Raw genomic sequence first — 17,065 nt, 5'->3', positions numbered from 1 at the left:
GGTTAATCTGTGTGTCCTTTTTTTTCCCATCCCAAATGTCATGTTAACCATTTTGCCATAGGTTTTAGGATTACTTTAGATTGAATGCACACACTCCAGCAGAAAAATCAGAATGATAATTGCATTCATCAATATAGTAACATGTTCTGTCTCGCCTTTCCTCTTTCCGAAAAGATGAAAAAGTACACACACACACAAACACAGGCAGGCAAGCTGGCTCAGACTTCACAGAGTTAGTTCTTTGGAACTGATAATATTCTTGGCATTTCACCACGTCCTGCCTGCCAAGTCCGAACTGATAGCAAATAAAGTTTTACTCACAGAAAATCACAAGGCAGTCCACAAAGAAAATCTGAAGTAAGGTTAAACTTTGTCCCGTACAAAGTTCCAGGAGAAAACAAACCCACTTTTATCCCCTGTGGGGTGTGGCTCAATGACTCAGCTCACTCTCTGACCCTCCCACGCCTGCTACGTTGCTGCTCACGTTTCTCCCTACGACACTGCTTAGGATCGAGCCAACACTCTTCCTCTTGACTCCCTGTCAGGGGCTGCTCCGATATGCCTTCCTCCTGATTAATCTCAGGCTGTTCCTCTCGGTTGTCTGATGGAACCTGAGGCATTACCAGAGAGGAAGGTCCTGGGGAGGAAGGCATTCCCAGTTCCTCCTCCTCATCTTCCAGGTCCTTTTCCTCTGACAGCATAGGCTCGGGAATCGAGGCCACAACAGTAACATATTCTTAAAACTACCAAGGAAGGGTATTAAGTGTGTCCCTTATGGATTATGCAGCAGTATACAGTATATATAAAGAACTAATATTGTTCTGATGTGAATACATTAGATCTAAGAAAATCTATTTAACCTGATATTTATATGAATCCATTTAGCAGAACTTAAGATAGTGGAAGAACAACTCCACATGCCTAAAAGCAATGTCTGAAGAGAAGGTGGATGGTGATCTATTCTAATGCATAGGAAAATAGCAGTAGGAGTTCAAGAATGGACTCTTCTATTTGCTGGAATTTGTAGGCAAGAAAAAATCATTTATCATTCATATATAGGAATTGCATTCATGTAACATTTAGCTACTATCACCAGCCTTTGCACCATAACTGTTTACTGAGATTTCAGTTTTACTCTCTCTTATTGGCTGAAATGGCTGCTGTTTGGGGTTATTACATGTAAATTTGCAATCTCAGCAACTGGTAGATTATAGGAGGATGGAAATTGTGGCTTGTCACAGGAAATTTCTAACTGCCATTAAATAGCAACATGCAATGGTGAGCTGACATGCACTTGCTAATCAGGATTTTCAGCCACAGCTGTCAAGCATACATTTCCTGCTGAAATAGCAAAATATCTTATTTAGCTTCTAAATCTCTATTAGATGCTATCAGTTTTTCCTGAAATGTTCAGGTGACTTGAAATAAGCATTCAAAACCCCACAACACAGTATTCTCAAGCTGCTGAATTATGAGTTTCTTATTATATACTTAAAGATGGTTCCAATACTATAAATTTGCATTAAAAAACATACAATTTTTGACAGAACTGATTTGTCCATTACGGATGTGGCTTCTCCAGATGTTGACCTGGAGGGGAAAGGATAAATTTTGCTCATGCCTACTATTAACCCTTTGCCAGCAAAATTTGACTGAAAGAAGTCAGATATGTACACTATGGTAGCTACAGTCATCTCCAGAAAATAGTCTTTAATCATTTTCAAGTTGGATTATGTTATGACACAAAAGGTTTAAAAATAATGGGTTACAAAAAAGAATAAAGATATATCTATATATCTCTATATCGATATCGATACATAGATATTTGTTTTCAAGTTTTTGCAGGTATTTATATGTATGGTATTCAGCTTTGTTCAGGTATTTTCCCACATCATTATAGTTGTGCTTTTAAAGTTGCCGAAACTTTGCTACAACTTTAAAAGCACAAATATAATGACGTAGGAAAATACCTGAACAAAGCTGAATACCATATATATATATGGGGGAATACCCAGGGGTGGGATTCTACCAGTTTGCACCTATTTGCTAGAACCAGTTGTTAACATTCTCAGAAGTTCGGAGAACCAGTTGTTAAAAGAAATTATTGGCCTAATCCTGTAAGGAAGGCAGGAAGGAAACATTCTGGTGTTGCTTACAGAAACTGCCTCTCCGTTAACCCTTATCACATTCTTGGCAGGACTAGACTTCCTGTCTCAGGAACTTCTCTGGAGTTTTTTTCACCTCCTTTGCTGGTACTTTGCTTGTGTGGAGTGACCATTCAAAGTTACAATGGCACTGAAAAAAGTGACATGACCATTTTTCACAGTTATGACTGTTGCAGCATCCCCACAGTCATGAGAGGCCAGGTGAGGAGATGCGTGCCTCGATGTGAGTGATATTGAGTTGGCCACGCCCAGCCAGTAACAGGACCACCAAGCCATGTCCACCCAGTCACATGACTACCAAGCCACACCCACCAACTAAGCCACGCCCACAGAACCAGTTGTTAAAAAATTTGAATCCCACCCCTGGGAATACCATATATATATATATGGGGGACGCAGTGGCTAAGACACTGAGCTTGTCAATCAGAAATGTTGGCAGTTCGGCGGTTCGAATCCCTAGCACCACGTAATGGAGTGAGCTCCCGTTACTTGTCCCAGCTTCTTCCAACCTAGCAGTTCGAAAGCATGTAAAAATGCAAGTAGGAAAATAGGCACCATTTTGTTGGGAAGGTGACAGTGTTCCATGCAGCTTTGGTGTTTAGTCATGCCGGTCACATGACCACGGAGACGTCTTCAGACAGTGCTGGCTCTTCGGCTTTGTAACGGAGATGAGCACCGCCCCCTAAAGCCGGAAACGACTAGCACGTATGTGCGAGGGGAACCTTTACTTTTAATACCTATAAATCATTTACTTCTAAAACATTTGCCCTAAGATATGAGTCGAATGGTAGCAAATACCTGCCTCACTTCATTGTCATCCCTGTATTTTAATCATCCATTCAAAGAGATTTGAGTCAGACCAGTGTAACAATATATATTTAATAGTCCAAAAAGGTGCTTTTTCAAGATGGAATTGGACTTTCTGGTTTTTCTTTGAAGATGTTTTGCTTCTCATCCAGTCAAAGCTGAAAAAGTTTCTTGGATGAGAAGCAAAGGATCTTCAAAGAAAAACCAGTAAGTTCTATTCCATCTTGAAAAAGCACTTTGGGACAACCATGACTTGGATGGCTGAGAATCTAGTAATGCCTAAACCCTACATTTCCTAGGTCTACCCACACCGTGTTTTTTCCTGCTGGTTGAACTCTCGGACCATATCGCACAATTTAATGTTGTCTTCTTCTTTTTTCATGTGTCAACTAGAATACAAGAGATGCCCAAAAGTAATGGGAAGATTTCGTTCGTTTTAGAAAAACCAAAGTTCTATGTGAAGCTTGTAAGAACACACTTTAACATTTCTAAGGCCAGAAGTTTTGGAAGATGCACAGAATAATGTTCTTTTAGGAGAATATTTTTCATAATATAGATTGAATTGATATCCAAAGTCAAGTCTCTGTCTTTCCCATCTCCTTCTCTTTCTCATCCATCTACCTATGTAAATCACAGGTGTACCAAAAAATTTACATTCTGTTGCTGTTGCTATTTGTGTCCGATACTGTCCTTGATTCTGGGTCTTTCTGCAGAAAGGGAGTTTTGCTGGAAAATGATTATTTTCACTTTGGTGTAACCTGAAAAGGCAAGGCTACTTTTCTAATAAAACAAGATAGATGAGACACAGCTAGTCCTTGAGTTACAACAGTTCATTTAGTGACTGTTCAAAGTTACAACGGCACTGGAAAAAAGTGAGTTATGACCATTTTCCACACTTGCAACCATTGCAGCATCCCTATGGTCACATGATCAAAATTCAGATGCTTGGCAACTGACTTGTATTTATGACAGTTGTAGTGTCCTGGAGTCATGTGATCAGCTTTTGTGACCTTCTGATGAGCAAAGTCCATGGGGAAGCCAGATTCACTTAACAACTATGTTACTAACTTAACAAAGGATTCACTTAACAACTGTGGCAACAGAAGTCGTAAAATGGGGCAAACTCACTTAACAAATGCTTCACTCAGCAACACAAATTTTGAACTTAATTGCAACCATAACTTGAGGACTACCTGTATATAGATGATATAGATGATGATAAATAGATGATTGATTGATAGATATAGAGATAGATAGATAGATAGATAGATGATAGATAGATAGATAGATAGATAGATAGATAGATAGATAGAGATGATATATAGAAATATATAGACAAATATATATAGATGATATAGATTGATAAATGATAGATGGATAGATAGATAGATAGATAGATAGATAGATAGATAGATAGATAGATGATAGATAGATAGATATAGAGATAATGGATAGACAGACAGGAGAGAGAGAGAGAGAATAGAGAATAGATGTTTCAGTGCTTACCAAAAACATGGCGTTTCCACAACTTTGAGATGTCATTTGTTTGGCCAGCGAAAGCATTTGAAAGAGGGATTGTGGAATAATGCAGGTCACATTCGACTACATAGAGGTAGAGCGGATCTCAATGCTCTCCAATTGTCAGGCTCAGCACCACTGTCATGTGGGTCACAGATGCAGAAGCTAGGATTCAGTGAGTTCTGGGAATTGAAGTTCCAAACCAGCTTTGCAAAAGGCACAATTGTTATCAAGGAGAGAAGCTTTATTCATGGAACCATGAAGTACAAAGTCCCTCTTTCAAAGGCCTTCTACCTTGACTTACCTACTTGCACGCCAAGGTTTCTATAGTTACTTCTTGCAATCAAAGCCGATGGCTTCAGGGCTTCTCTTTCATTGTGTGTTTCATAAGATTGAGAGAAAGCAGAGATATCCATTAATTAGGAGAAAGCTTGGGTAATGCTTCCCCAACAGTGGTGGGTTTTTTTTTTCCTGAAATCTGCAGAATTCCAAGTGGAAACTTTGCTTCCTTCATTCACTAATTAGCATCTCATGATATTATGAAAGCGTCAATTGTTGCAGCACTTCTTCCGGGAAAGTAAGTAAAGAGTTGCATCTTTAATTAACAGAACCCAGTATATTGAATTATTCAGCTCTGGGAAAGATGTGCATACAGATGGTCACTTCTGCACACACAAGTAAAGGGAATCTACTGTTCTTTTTCAAATTCCTATACGAGTCTTCATTGTAACAAATTTTGATGGTCCTCATAATGCTCATCCGCACCTTCTGAACTAGCGTGGGTCACATTCAGGTGTATGCTATTGGAAAAGGACTAGATATGGACAATATTGATAGGAATATCAGGCAGGAGAATCATGTACCCCACAGCCCAAATATTTGCTCGTATTGGCTTCTCTGACATGCGAACAAGTGGTATTTCTCCGTTTCTTCCTCTACAAGTTTTAAGTAGATTTCATTGAAAAACGATTTTATTTGTACCAAAGGACTGCAAATCGATTAGACAAGGGGTGTCAAACTCAAGACCCGGAGACCGGATGTGGCCCATGGGGTGCTTAGATCTGGCCCGTGGGACTGCCCTGGAAACAGCAAAGGACTGGCCTGCAGGGCCTCTGCCGGAGAAAACAGAGAACCATTGTTGGCAGCGACGGCCTCCACTACCCTCTGCCAGCAAAAACGGAGCTCAGGGACAGCAGCCCCCCCCTCGAGTTCTGTTTTCATTGGCAGAGGGCTGATGGTGGCCATCGCTGCCGAAAACAGAGGCCGGGGGGGGGCTACGCTCCATTTTCCGCAGAGCTCCATTTTTGCTGGCAGATGGCTAGCAAAACAAACTAAAAACAAAACAAAAGAAGAAATGTTTTCCCTTTTGCATTTGAACATGCAAGAACGGACAGAAAAGGAGAAAGGGAAAGAGGAAAGAGAAAGAGAAAGAAAGAAAAGAAAGAAAAAGAAAGAAGGAAGGAAGGAAGGAAGGAAGGAAGGAAGGAAGGAAGGAAGGAAGGAAGGAAGGAAGGAAGGAAGGAAGGAAGGAAATAGAAAGAGAGCAAGGAAGGAAAAATAAGGAAAGAGGGGAAGGAAGAAAAAGGAAAATGAAGAGGGAAGGAAAAAGAAGGGAAGGAAGGAAGGTTATAATGAAAGGGAGGGAAGTCCTACCTTAGCACTTGTGTTCCCGACACGAGTGATGTTGAGCTGGCCACACCTACCCCGCCAACAGCCACCCTGACCCCCAAGGTCAAACACAACCCATATGCAGCCCTCAATGAAATCAAGTTTGACCTTCCGTATTAGATTATTCAGCAGCTAAAGAACAAATGGCTTTTCAAGATAAATTTTTATTTATCAAATTTATACAGCCACCAATCTGACAAGAAGTTAATCCAACATATGCATTGGTTCAAGGATCAAGGTTTTATTTAGCATCCAATCTGAAAATATAGAGGGTTTGTAAAAGTACTGTTGCCAATTTAGATAGTCAATATCAAATAGATCAACATTGATTTACCCTTTTTTCCAGCTGATAAAATGTGCCTAAGCATTTTGAAGGGAATGCCTCATTGCATTATTCTACATTTCAAGAATAGCTGTAAGGTTTAGCATTTACGTTACTTTAACTCAGAGCTTCTTGAGAATAAGTAGCAGAGATGTTCCTTGACATTTTTTTAAAAAGCTCGGACTTATGTCCTTTGTGAAGACCTTTTCACATCCACTATCTTTGCAGCTGTTGTTGCTTCTAATCTGTTTTGATCAACAACTTCCTATAGCATCTCCCCACTTAAGTGCAAGGACACCTTCAAAATTCAATATTGCTATTCACTTGAAAATCCCAGCATAAATGACCCGTTCTGGTTATTTTGACGATATGGTTGTTTTACCTTCCTAAAATTGGTTATTGCTATTATAAACACAACCCCAAGAAATTCTTAACCCTTTCCTCCCCCCGCCCCCCCCCACCCCCGCTTCTTCTCAACTACATTCCTTTCTCACCATAGCTCAAAAACAAAGAAAAAAAATTATTCTGAACTTGATCAGCAAAAGAAAGGGTGGGCCTCCTTTGGTGCTGAGAGCTTTCAGGTGGGAAAGGAAGATGGGCTTCCGCCAAGACTCAGATTCTCACAATTTTTCACCCAAATCATGTTTCCAGATGTGCTCAATGTTTCCCCACTGCTAGGACCTCCTCCTCTAGTTCCACATGTGGCGTTTGCAGTATTCAGTGGCCTACGGAGAAAGGATAAAATAGCCATTCTCAATTCATGTCACAACTGACCATAAAGACAAAGTTGAGAATCTGGAGACAAATGCCTGAAGTTCAAGAGGCATTGGTCAACTTGTCTCTGTTTTATCCCATTTTCAATAAAAGCTGAAGATTTCCATTGGAGTAAACTACAGATAGTTGTCAACTTATAATTGGTTTAGTGACCGGAGTTACAAACGGCACTGAAAAAAATTACTTATGACCGTTTTTTTCACATTTACAAACCACTGCAGCATCTCCAGTGTCACACGATCAAAACTCAGGTGCCTGGCAATGGACTCATATTTATGACTGTTGCAGCATCCCAAAGTCATGTCATACTGCTACCTTCTGACAAGCAACGTCAATGTGGAAATCAGAGTCACTTAGCGACCATGTTACTAACTTAACAACTGCAGTGATCCATCTAACAAATGTGGCAAGAAAGGGTGTAAAATGGAGCGAAACTCACTTAGCAAATGTCTCCCTTAGTAACAGAAATTTGGGGCTCAAAAATTTGGTTGTAAGTTGAAAACTACCCGTATTCTAGAGATATATTTTTGGAAGAATGAATGATACTTATTCAGACTTCTATGAGACGTCCTCCAGATCTAAGCATTTCTACCCAAGAAAGATTTCTGCTCCGACAGACCCTGAAATTGTGAATATAATGCTTTCCCCTTCCCGTCTTTTTTGATATGTATAAGGTTACTTTCCAAACGAGGGAATTGGTTCGTAGGCGTAAAAATGTCTTTGCAGTTTGACCTCTTGTAATGAAAGAACTAGGAAAGCTATTTTGGACGAATAGAAAAGTTCTGTGTTTCATCAGTGATCCCATGCTTGGCATCTTATTGGTGGATCCACAGGATTGTGTGTCAAGAAGGTGACAACGAGATTAAGAGATTATCATTAGTCCAGAAATTCTTTCCGCACATGAATTCTGCTACAAAAAATGTTTTTTTTTTAAAAAAATCTATGCTTATGATCTTATTTTCCCAGTGTTTCCTTTTTTATTCCTTCCTTGGATTTGTATATGACATTGGGCTATTTGTTGCTTTTTTCATTTTGTGGCAATGTTTGGCTAAAGAAAGGAAAGCACTAGTTTATAAAGAAGAAAAAGAGCAAAAATCCCTATTTCTATCACTAAATAATAATGCCTTCTTTCTACTTCCTCTGAAAATGGTTTTTAAAAAATGAAGTCAGTTTCCCTCCCTCCGTCCCTCCATCCCTTCCTTCCTTCCTTCCTTCCTCTCCCTCTTCTCCTCCTCTCCCTCCTCTCGCTCCATCACTTGATTACCTGGCACTGTTTTGCAGTCTCAGGATTCTTGCACCAGAAAGTAGGGCCCCAGGAGCAGGCCTCCATTCCCACACGGGGTTCAGGACAAATCCCCATTTTCTGTGCGGCAAAAGAGTTTGTTAGAATTATTACTTTGTCAGAAAGAGCTTTATAAAGCTATTTAACATTCCCTCTCCCCCCCACCCCCAATAAAACAGAAAGAATATTTTGCTGTTGACGAAGGCTGCGTGGACTGGAATTTCACAGGGCCATCTGACCACCTCTTCCTTTACACTTTCTTAAAAGGACAGATTGTTCTCATTAGAGATCCGGAGAGGTGGCCGTACCCACCATCTCCCTCCAAACCCTCTTTCTTGTTTCTTCTCCTTCCGCTTCACATTCAGCCTGTATATTATAGAACAGGGGTGTCCAACCTTGGCAACTTTAAGCCTGGAGGACTTCAACTCCCAGCTGGCTGGGGAATTCTGGGAGTTGAAGTCCTCCAGGCTTAAAGTTGCCGAGGTTGGACACCCCTGTTATAGAGGGAGAGTAGTATTTGGAAGCCTGGGGTTTTCTTTATTATTGCGTTCTATTTTTGATTTGGCTGCCCACATTCATTTTGGAGTTAGGTGGTCTCCAGAAAAGATTGCCTTCAAGGACTGGAAAGTTACATGCAGTCAAGTACTCTGAAACAAAGAGTTCTGTGGCACTTATTCCTAAGAAAGGTTTTGTAAAAATAGGATTTAAACTGCTCGCCCACTGAGTTTTACAACGTGACTTACCCCACACACAAAGGATGGTTGCAGTATTTCTTCCATAAGATTGATAGCAGCTGGTTCGTATTGGATCACCAGATGATTACACTGCCATAAAGCAAAAAGAAGTAAAACTAATGCAGGTGCCTGGAGGTGTCCTCTAGCTTCAAAACCAACCCAACCTTTTATCATACCAATTCAATGAATTAAGCTAAATCGTGATAACTGGAGCAACCTTCCTTATTCTGGTATACTCCAAATTATGCCCAATATGTGGACGTCCAGCCCAACTGAAGAACCATAAAGAAAGAATTTGGTCTGGAAATAGTTCCTCACTTCCAACTCCCAAATAATTTCACTCAGGTTGCCCAAACTCTTGTTGGTCTCTTCTTGATCTGGAACCTCAAAGCATTTATTTTACCTTCTCAAAAGTCGTTCAGCAAGTACTGCCCAACTAATTTTATTTCACCTTCTCAAAAGTTGCTCAGCAAGTACTGCCCAACTAATGTGAATGTTCCAACCACTTGGAAGATTGTTTGTAATTCTCCAGAAAGGTTATAACTCATAATGAGGTTAATTTAGGGGACACTCCTTTTTTTTCTACGATGCCTAACAAGATGAGGAGAGAGCTAAACAACTAGGTTCATCACTTTCTTTCTTTACTCTTCCATAGTATCCTAACTCCTTGAAAATTTGTCCACAGTACTACTTACTGGATATTCCAAAGCTTCTGGGAGTAATTGGCATCCTTTAACAAGGAAAGATAAAATCTGGACTTGTGTCTTATTCTTCTCCAGTTCACCATCAATGTAATTAACAAGAGCTATACACATTTCACACACTTCACCATCCTTGACTTCTGATAGTTTCTCAAGGGCTACGTTCTTCTCAGGAGCTATTTCCTCAAGAGCTATTTTCTCTAAACGACAAACAAATAAGCATTTGAGTGTACAGCTGGACTTCATCTTAGTTCTTGTACACACGTGTTTATAACAATTAAAATATTCGAAGTCATTCCTAATGCAGGGCAGAACAAGTTAAAAAATAAAACCCCAAAGCCAATAAACAAACCAAAATTAGAAGCAGTTGCAACGAAGTATTTTTAAAGGTATGAATTCAGAAAACAATACAACACAAGCCTAAATGCATCACCTGGTTTGTCCCTGATGTTTAGCACAGGATTAAACAATGTTTAAAGGCACAAGGGGTTCGTTTAATATCATGATCATCAAAAGGGACATTTTCTACTTTCTTTGGGCCATATTTATGGTTTTAATTTGGGAACTGAAGCAAGGGATTTCTGGAAGGTAAATACTCCCATCCCTACCTAACCCACTAAATATTCTCCTCTGAAAGTCAGAAACTTATAATTTGGGGTGTGGTTTTGCTCATTCACTCATTTTGAATATTTTTCCATTCTATTTCCTATATTTTCCTTTTAAAAATATGCGTTTCAGAAATTGGGTTATTTTGACACCAAATTTCAGAAGCGCAATCCAGAACTACTCACGAGTTGAAAATGAAGGGGGGTGGAGAGAGGGCGGGAGGCGGTGGGGCATATGAAACTCCCAAGTTGCTGATCCTTGGTTTAACAGGCAGCAGCCAAGCATTCAGGGAAAAGTGATTCATACATGGGGATATCCCCTTCAGGGAGATCTGAAAAATTAGGAGCATTTCCCGTAAAGATGGAGTTTGTCAATAATGATTTATTATTCATCTTCAAATGCTTCTCTGGGAGTCTGTTTAGCATGAAAAGTCCATCATGAAGATGAAATCATATTCAATGTCAATGTTGATTCATGGAGACTTGGAGGGGTATGTCTGCATACTTGGCAGCAATAATGAAGTAAGTATGCCATGCCTATTTCCAGGTTGTTTCTTTTTCAGCTTCTTAATCTACTCAGAGAGCCAGTTTGGTGTAGTGCAGGGGTCCCAAAACTTGGCCACTTTAAGACTTGTGGGCTTCAATTCCCAGAATCCCTGAGCTAACATGACTGGAGGGGGAATTCTGGGAATTGAAGTCCCCAAATCTGAAAGCTGTCACGTTTGAAAGACCCCTGGGTTAAAGCATCAGGCTAGAAACCGGGAGACCATGAGTTCTAGTCCCAGTTTAGACATAAAGCCAGCTGTGTGATCTCGGGCCAATCACTTTCTCTCAGCCCTAAGAAGCAGGCAATGGCAAACCACTTCTGAAAAACCTTGCCCTCAAAACTGCATTTATCCAAAGAATCAGACAGGACTGAATGGGGTGGGGGTAGGGGTGGTATTCAGCCGGTTCGCACGGAATCGGGCTAATCGGTAGCAAGAATTTGGTGTGGCTCGCCGAACTGGTAGTAAGTTCCGGCTGGCCACGCTCCTGACCCAGTCGCCTCCTGCCCAATGCGCGCTCACCCCGCCCGCCTGGGTATTTCTCCTAAGGTATTTCTTTCTTTTTTCCCCCCTCCTGACAATCAGCTGTGCGTAGATCAGCTGTGCCGGGATTCCCCTTGCTGAGGCCCAGGAAGGCAAAAAATGGCTCAGTCCCCCACCCTCCATTTTTTGCCTTCCTGAGCTTCAGAGAAGCCTTAGAGGAGCAAAAACACGCCCCCCCCCCCGAGGCTCCTCTGAGGCCCAGAAGGCCCCCAAAATGGGTGGGGTCTGCAAAAAAGCAAAAACAAAATAAAACATGCCCACCCAGTCACATGCCCATGCCCACCAAGCTACGTCCACAGAACCAGGAGTAATTTTTTTTGAATCCCACCACTGGGTTTTTGGGGGGTGAGGGAATCTACAGATAGATGTTTCCTCATAAACTCCCTTTATTCATGGATGAACATGGATTTTGTGAAAGTCATACGTGTGCTATGAATACAGGTTAAGACCAATGCAAGGAATTCCATTCCCATCCTAAAGGCAAAGGATGGAGAACAGACATAAACACCTACTGGTGCTTAGAGATACATCTTCAGGGCAAAAGTTGAACCTAATGCACACGGATTCGGGCTTAGTGGCATCAAACAGCATAATGAGAACCGCCATTCCATAGGAATTCACAAAGTCCCTGCACTGGGGAACCACTTCATGAGGTAACATGTAACAAATGTTCATCATCTGATGGATTATTTGCTCCTGAAACACAGAAAGATTTAAAAAAAAAAACAGATTAAAAAGAAATCAAACATCTAACCTGCAGAGAGCGCAAATGAGGGAGAAGAGAGTCATGAAAGGTCGTCCTCAATTTACAACAGACACCCCCCCCCAAAAAAATGGTACTTACCACCTGGATTCAAACGGCCATGTTCTCCCCCCTGGTCATGTGATCATATTTTGGTCACTTGGCAACTAGGGCTCGCATTTAGGGTCATTTGCAGTATCCTTGGTCTGAATGTTTTTTCCGGAAACTGGTATTTTTACTTCCAGTTTCTGGCAAAAAAAACCACCCCACTATTGTGGACAAGGGGCTCACTTAATGACTGTGGGTAAAGCTTAATGAGTCACAGAGTGAATGGACAGCCATATAAACTTTCTTAAATAAAGTACAATAAAAAAATCACCGTGATTTGCTTAATGACCATTACAACAAAATATTGTAAAATGGATGACCTGCTTAATGACCAGCATGACTTACGACTATATTTCCCAGCTCAATTATGGAGTCAATGGTTACCTGTACTTTTTTCCTCCAGTAACAGAGAAATGAAAGAAGTGAAGTTAATTACTGAAGTAACGTTCACAGGCAGAGAAGATTTTAGTCATTCTTGAATAGCAGATGGAAAGGTGGCAAAAATGTGAGAGTATTTTTTTCTTAATTTTTCTGTCGCCTCAAATGTTCTTCACCTTCCCTAAATCAGAAATAATTTGCATCTAGCCAGCCAGAATCAGTATTATGATTGGACTAATGGGAAGCCTCATAGAAACAAAAATCACATTTTGATTTGTTTGCTCAACATGAGGAAGTCAAAAAAAACCCCTCCATGCTCCGGTCTTCATTTCTTCTCCTAATCTCAGAAGTGAAGGCTTCGATGATTAACTCAGGGTACAGAAGATCCCTTTCAAGCTATTTCCCTCTATCACCACTTCCCACAACATAAGAAGAGACTAATTCAATCTTTCTTACTTCTGTGTTATTGTTCTCCACCAGGTTCTCTGCCAGCTGTACTACTTTCTTGCAAAGATCACACACCAAATGAGGTTTATCCGTATCTGAAGTTATCTATATAGTGGTGTTTTGAGAGAGAGAGAGAGAGAAAGAGAATTAAGCAAAACAAATGTAATAATATCATATTTTCCAGAGCTAAGCAAAAGTAAAACAGGCATGACCAGGAAGCATTGCTCTCATCCTAACTTTTCATTGGCCACAGAAACTACATTGTGCAATTAGTTAATTGTCCCTTGATTAAGATGACCTCGGCAATCGATACAGAAAGAAGTGACCAGGTTTTAGCCGGTTTTCTTCTCAACTACAATAATCTAGAAAATTCAAATGTTTGAATGAATTACAGTTTAATTCTCCTTTGCTAAAGATCCTTAAATGATAGCTGGATTATGCTTCTTACATTTTTGAGGCTCTTTCCGTTTGTCACCTGCGGAGGGCAGCATCAGCAGAAGTGATTAACGCCGCCTAAAGATGTCCTTTGTGGAAGCCATCGTTAAGATGATGCTACCTACCATACGTGGGCTGCACAAATATGGACAACCCCCAGATGGAAACAAAGAGTCAGTTTCTGTATCTTTTCCCTGCCTTTTAGTGGTCATCTGTATTTTTCAGCCCTTCACCTTAGGTCTCAGAGATTTTTTTTCCCCCTAATCTTCTATTGAACCTCTTAGTTGTTTCTTCTTCTATGCTCTTAAGCGCACGGTTTATTTTGTTCCCGTTCTCAATTTTATCCAAGGATACATTTCACATTCTACTTGCTTTGGTTTTGAGCAAATCTCAGCAATACTTAATTGTCCAATGGCTTGCTTGGACAATGTTATTAGCCTCTGTCCTTCGGCAGACCCTGTCTTTTTATATATATATAGTTAGATATATACCTTAACTACTGCTCCAAATAAGTCCGAAAGGTACTCCATTGGCCTCAAAGGAGGAAAGAGCTCTGATTTTGTAGCGTCACAGAATCCAATTTTTTTGCAAATTCCCATTGGTGGCTGGAAGAATAAAATGTTCCATTAGAAGCTAATGTTTCATTTTTATGAATGCCATCGCATTGCATAATAATCATATCAAGATTTTTCATTTGCTATTTTTGATACTTGGCTGTGATACTCAGATTAATATACAGGCATGACTGTATGAAGTTAGCATACATGAATTTTTACGTGTGTCCCTTAAAAAGATAGAAAGCTGCAAAAGTCCCACGTTTTACTCCTTTGGTTTAGGGAATAGTTTCCTTAGAATGGCATGAATTCCAACTGAAGCAAGATTTTGCAACCCTAAACCCAGCCTACAGACCCCAGGCTGTTAAGGTTCTCTTTTAAAAAAAATTACTGCCATTTCATTGAAGACTACGGAAACTGTAACATAAACCTTCATTGAGGGGGTTTAAACAAATGCTGGATGACCATCTGTTAGATCAGCAGTATCACTGGATTCCCACATTGGACAGGCAGTGAGATAAGACAGTTTCCAGGATCTCTTGCAATTTTATAATGTATGATTCTGTGATATTAGAAAAAGCTGAACATGGGCTTGGTTCAGATAATGTGGGGATCACCATGTGAGTTTGTATAAGGCACTGAATTCCAAATTAACTAAACAGGTTGAAGGTGAGCAATCCTAATCAAAGGCGCTAGCTAAATTTTACAGGGTTTAGGTGATTGGCTTCAGTAAATTGTACAAAGTATTAATTTTTAAAACTCCAGAACTTTCTGAAGGAAGGAAAAATTAAAAAAAGGGGAAAGACCTGAAAATCTTGGTTTCATTCATAGATGTCACATGACCACACCTGTTGGTAGAGTCTTCCTACCTGCTGAAATTGTACTGACAGGAAGAGGTTGATCTGTGGACGTTTTTTCTTAAAATGATAAAAATTAAACTGTGCAAAACTTTTGGGAGCTGTTAAGTATCTGGGAGGTAAGAGAATCGAGCATTATCAGTAAAATCCCCAATTCTAGGAAAGGCAAGTTCCCCATTCAGTGGGTTAATTCTGGTGTCATAAGAATATAATCCTGTTTCTTTTTTTTAAATAACTCTGGGTCTTCAATTTTTTTCAGTAAACTGCCCCAATGTTCAGACTGTTAACATATGAAGTTTGTGAAGGCTTCTTTTTTACCTTCCTATTGGAAACAGCAAAGAGGAAGTATTTACCTACTGTGCTTTCTTTTTCCCCCAAAACCCCAAGCTTTTTTCAGTCAGACAAAACTGTTTGCCGTTGTTTAACCCCAAAAATGCTCAACATTGAAAAACTTGAAATGGAAAAGCATACGTACCGTATCCTGTGGTCAAACAAACAGAGGTGAGGAGAAAAGAAAAAGAAAAGACAATGAGACAAATATTCAACACTTAAATTCTACTGGCTGAGCAAAAATGCCACATATTAACCAAGAGTCTTCCTTATTCCATCAGATTATTCTCTCAGATTCTTTTCATGTTCTGCCACCAGAACAGAAAATTAAAAGAATATGTCTAGAAAACAAAGCTGAGATGATCAGAGGCTGCAACCCTCCCTCAAATACAAATTGCCTTCATCTACTGTGAAGGATCACATTGGCATCATAACGGCATTTGATCACAATGAAGCTCAGCCCAGCCAACCACGAGGCAGTGTGAGGCATAGTAGTGGTTGTCCCTTCAGGATGAGGGGGTTGTATCTGCTGACCAAAAGTATCCCTAATCTGGTCTTCTACTTTTTGAGTATTTGCCTCAGGACATCATCCTGGTGGTCTACAAATGGACTTTATTATCCCTCCACCACCCTTGAAATGAGATTTAATCACAGTCCCATCGTTGGGTACAAATGGGGTGATGAAATGGACATTGCTTTGCCTTTTGACTCAGAAATTAGACACCTTTGACTAGTCCTCGTTATGCAACTGTTTCAGAATAAAATCTGGCATGCCTATCCCCCATCTGAAACCAGCCCCTCACTGTTATTCATTTAAAGATTACGGTGTTGTGGTTAGAACAACCTATCGCAATTGATGCTCAATCATTTTTAAGCAAGTTCTAATTATTTATAGACCAAATATTAGAAGCACAGTGATAAAGACTTCAGGATCATAGAGAGAAGCCTTAGTGCCACTTTTCTAGATAAATGTGAAAAGGAAGATACAAAACTAAATACAATATTGGTAAGGTAATCCCAAATGATTGCTCACTTAACCACTGCTTTGCTGAGCCTTGTTTTGCAAATACCATATATTCTATTGCTCAGCAACCAGTTCCTTAAATCTCCTGATCGATGCATTTTAACATCAATGGTTCTTGCATTAGTTTTCCTCTCCTAGCACTCAAAAATAGGTAGCAATCTTGGTTGTGTCATTCAGGTTAAAAGTTCAATCAATCAGAGCTGGGAGGGACCTTGGAAGTCTTCTGAAACTAAGAGTTTTAGTCCAGCTCGATTTTAAAAGACCAGTTGTGTGTCTAGAACAGGGCTGTCAAACTCAAAGTCCGAGGGCCGGATCCAGCCATGGGGTACTTAGATCTGGCCCACAGGGCCAACCTGGAAACAGCGTAGGACTGGCTCGTGGTGCTTCTGCCAGCGAAAACGGACTCCCGAACTCCGTTTTCTGCTGCCACAGCCTCCTGCAACTCTCTGCCAGTGAAAATGGAGGAGGCGGCTGTGGGAGCCAAAAATGGAGCTTGGGAGCCTGTTTTTGCTGGCAGAGCACTTGG

General features: G+C 40.4%; 1 protein-coding gene across 1 annotated transcript; it reads right to left on the bottom strand.

Moving 5' to 3' along the window:
* Positions 1-6,306: 6,306 nt before the first annotated feature.
* LOC113444702 (prosaposin-like) lies at positions 6,307-14,405 on the bottom strand. Its single transcript, XM_026713558.2, has 7 exons — positions 14,266-14,405; positions 13,349-13,444; positions 12,177-12,360; positions 9,966-10,171; positions 9,280-9,360; positions 8,519-8,617; positions 6,307-7,205 (listed from the first exon to the last, which is right to left on the bottom strand). Exons 1-7 carry the CDS (start codon positions 14,371-14,373, stop codon positions 7,170-7,172), a joined length of 810 nt encoding a protein of 269 aa, XP_026569343.2. The 5' UTR covers positions 14,374-14,405; the 3' UTR covers positions 6,307-7,169.
* Between the last annotated feature and the right edge of the window lie 2,660 nt (positions 14,406-17,065).

The sequence above is a fragment of the Pseudonaja textilis genome, chromosome 4, assembly GCF_049901715.1.
Source record: "Pseudonaja textilis isolate UNSWEBS1 chromosome 4, rPseTex1.2, whole genome shotgun sequence".
In the NCBI taxonomy this organism is placed as follows: Eukaryota; Metazoa; Chordata; class Lepidosauria; order Squamata; family Elapidae; genus Pseudonaja; species Pseudonaja textilis.
The sequence above is the reverse complement of the archived record's forward strand: the minus strand, read 5'-3'. Positions and strand labels throughout refer to the sequence as shown.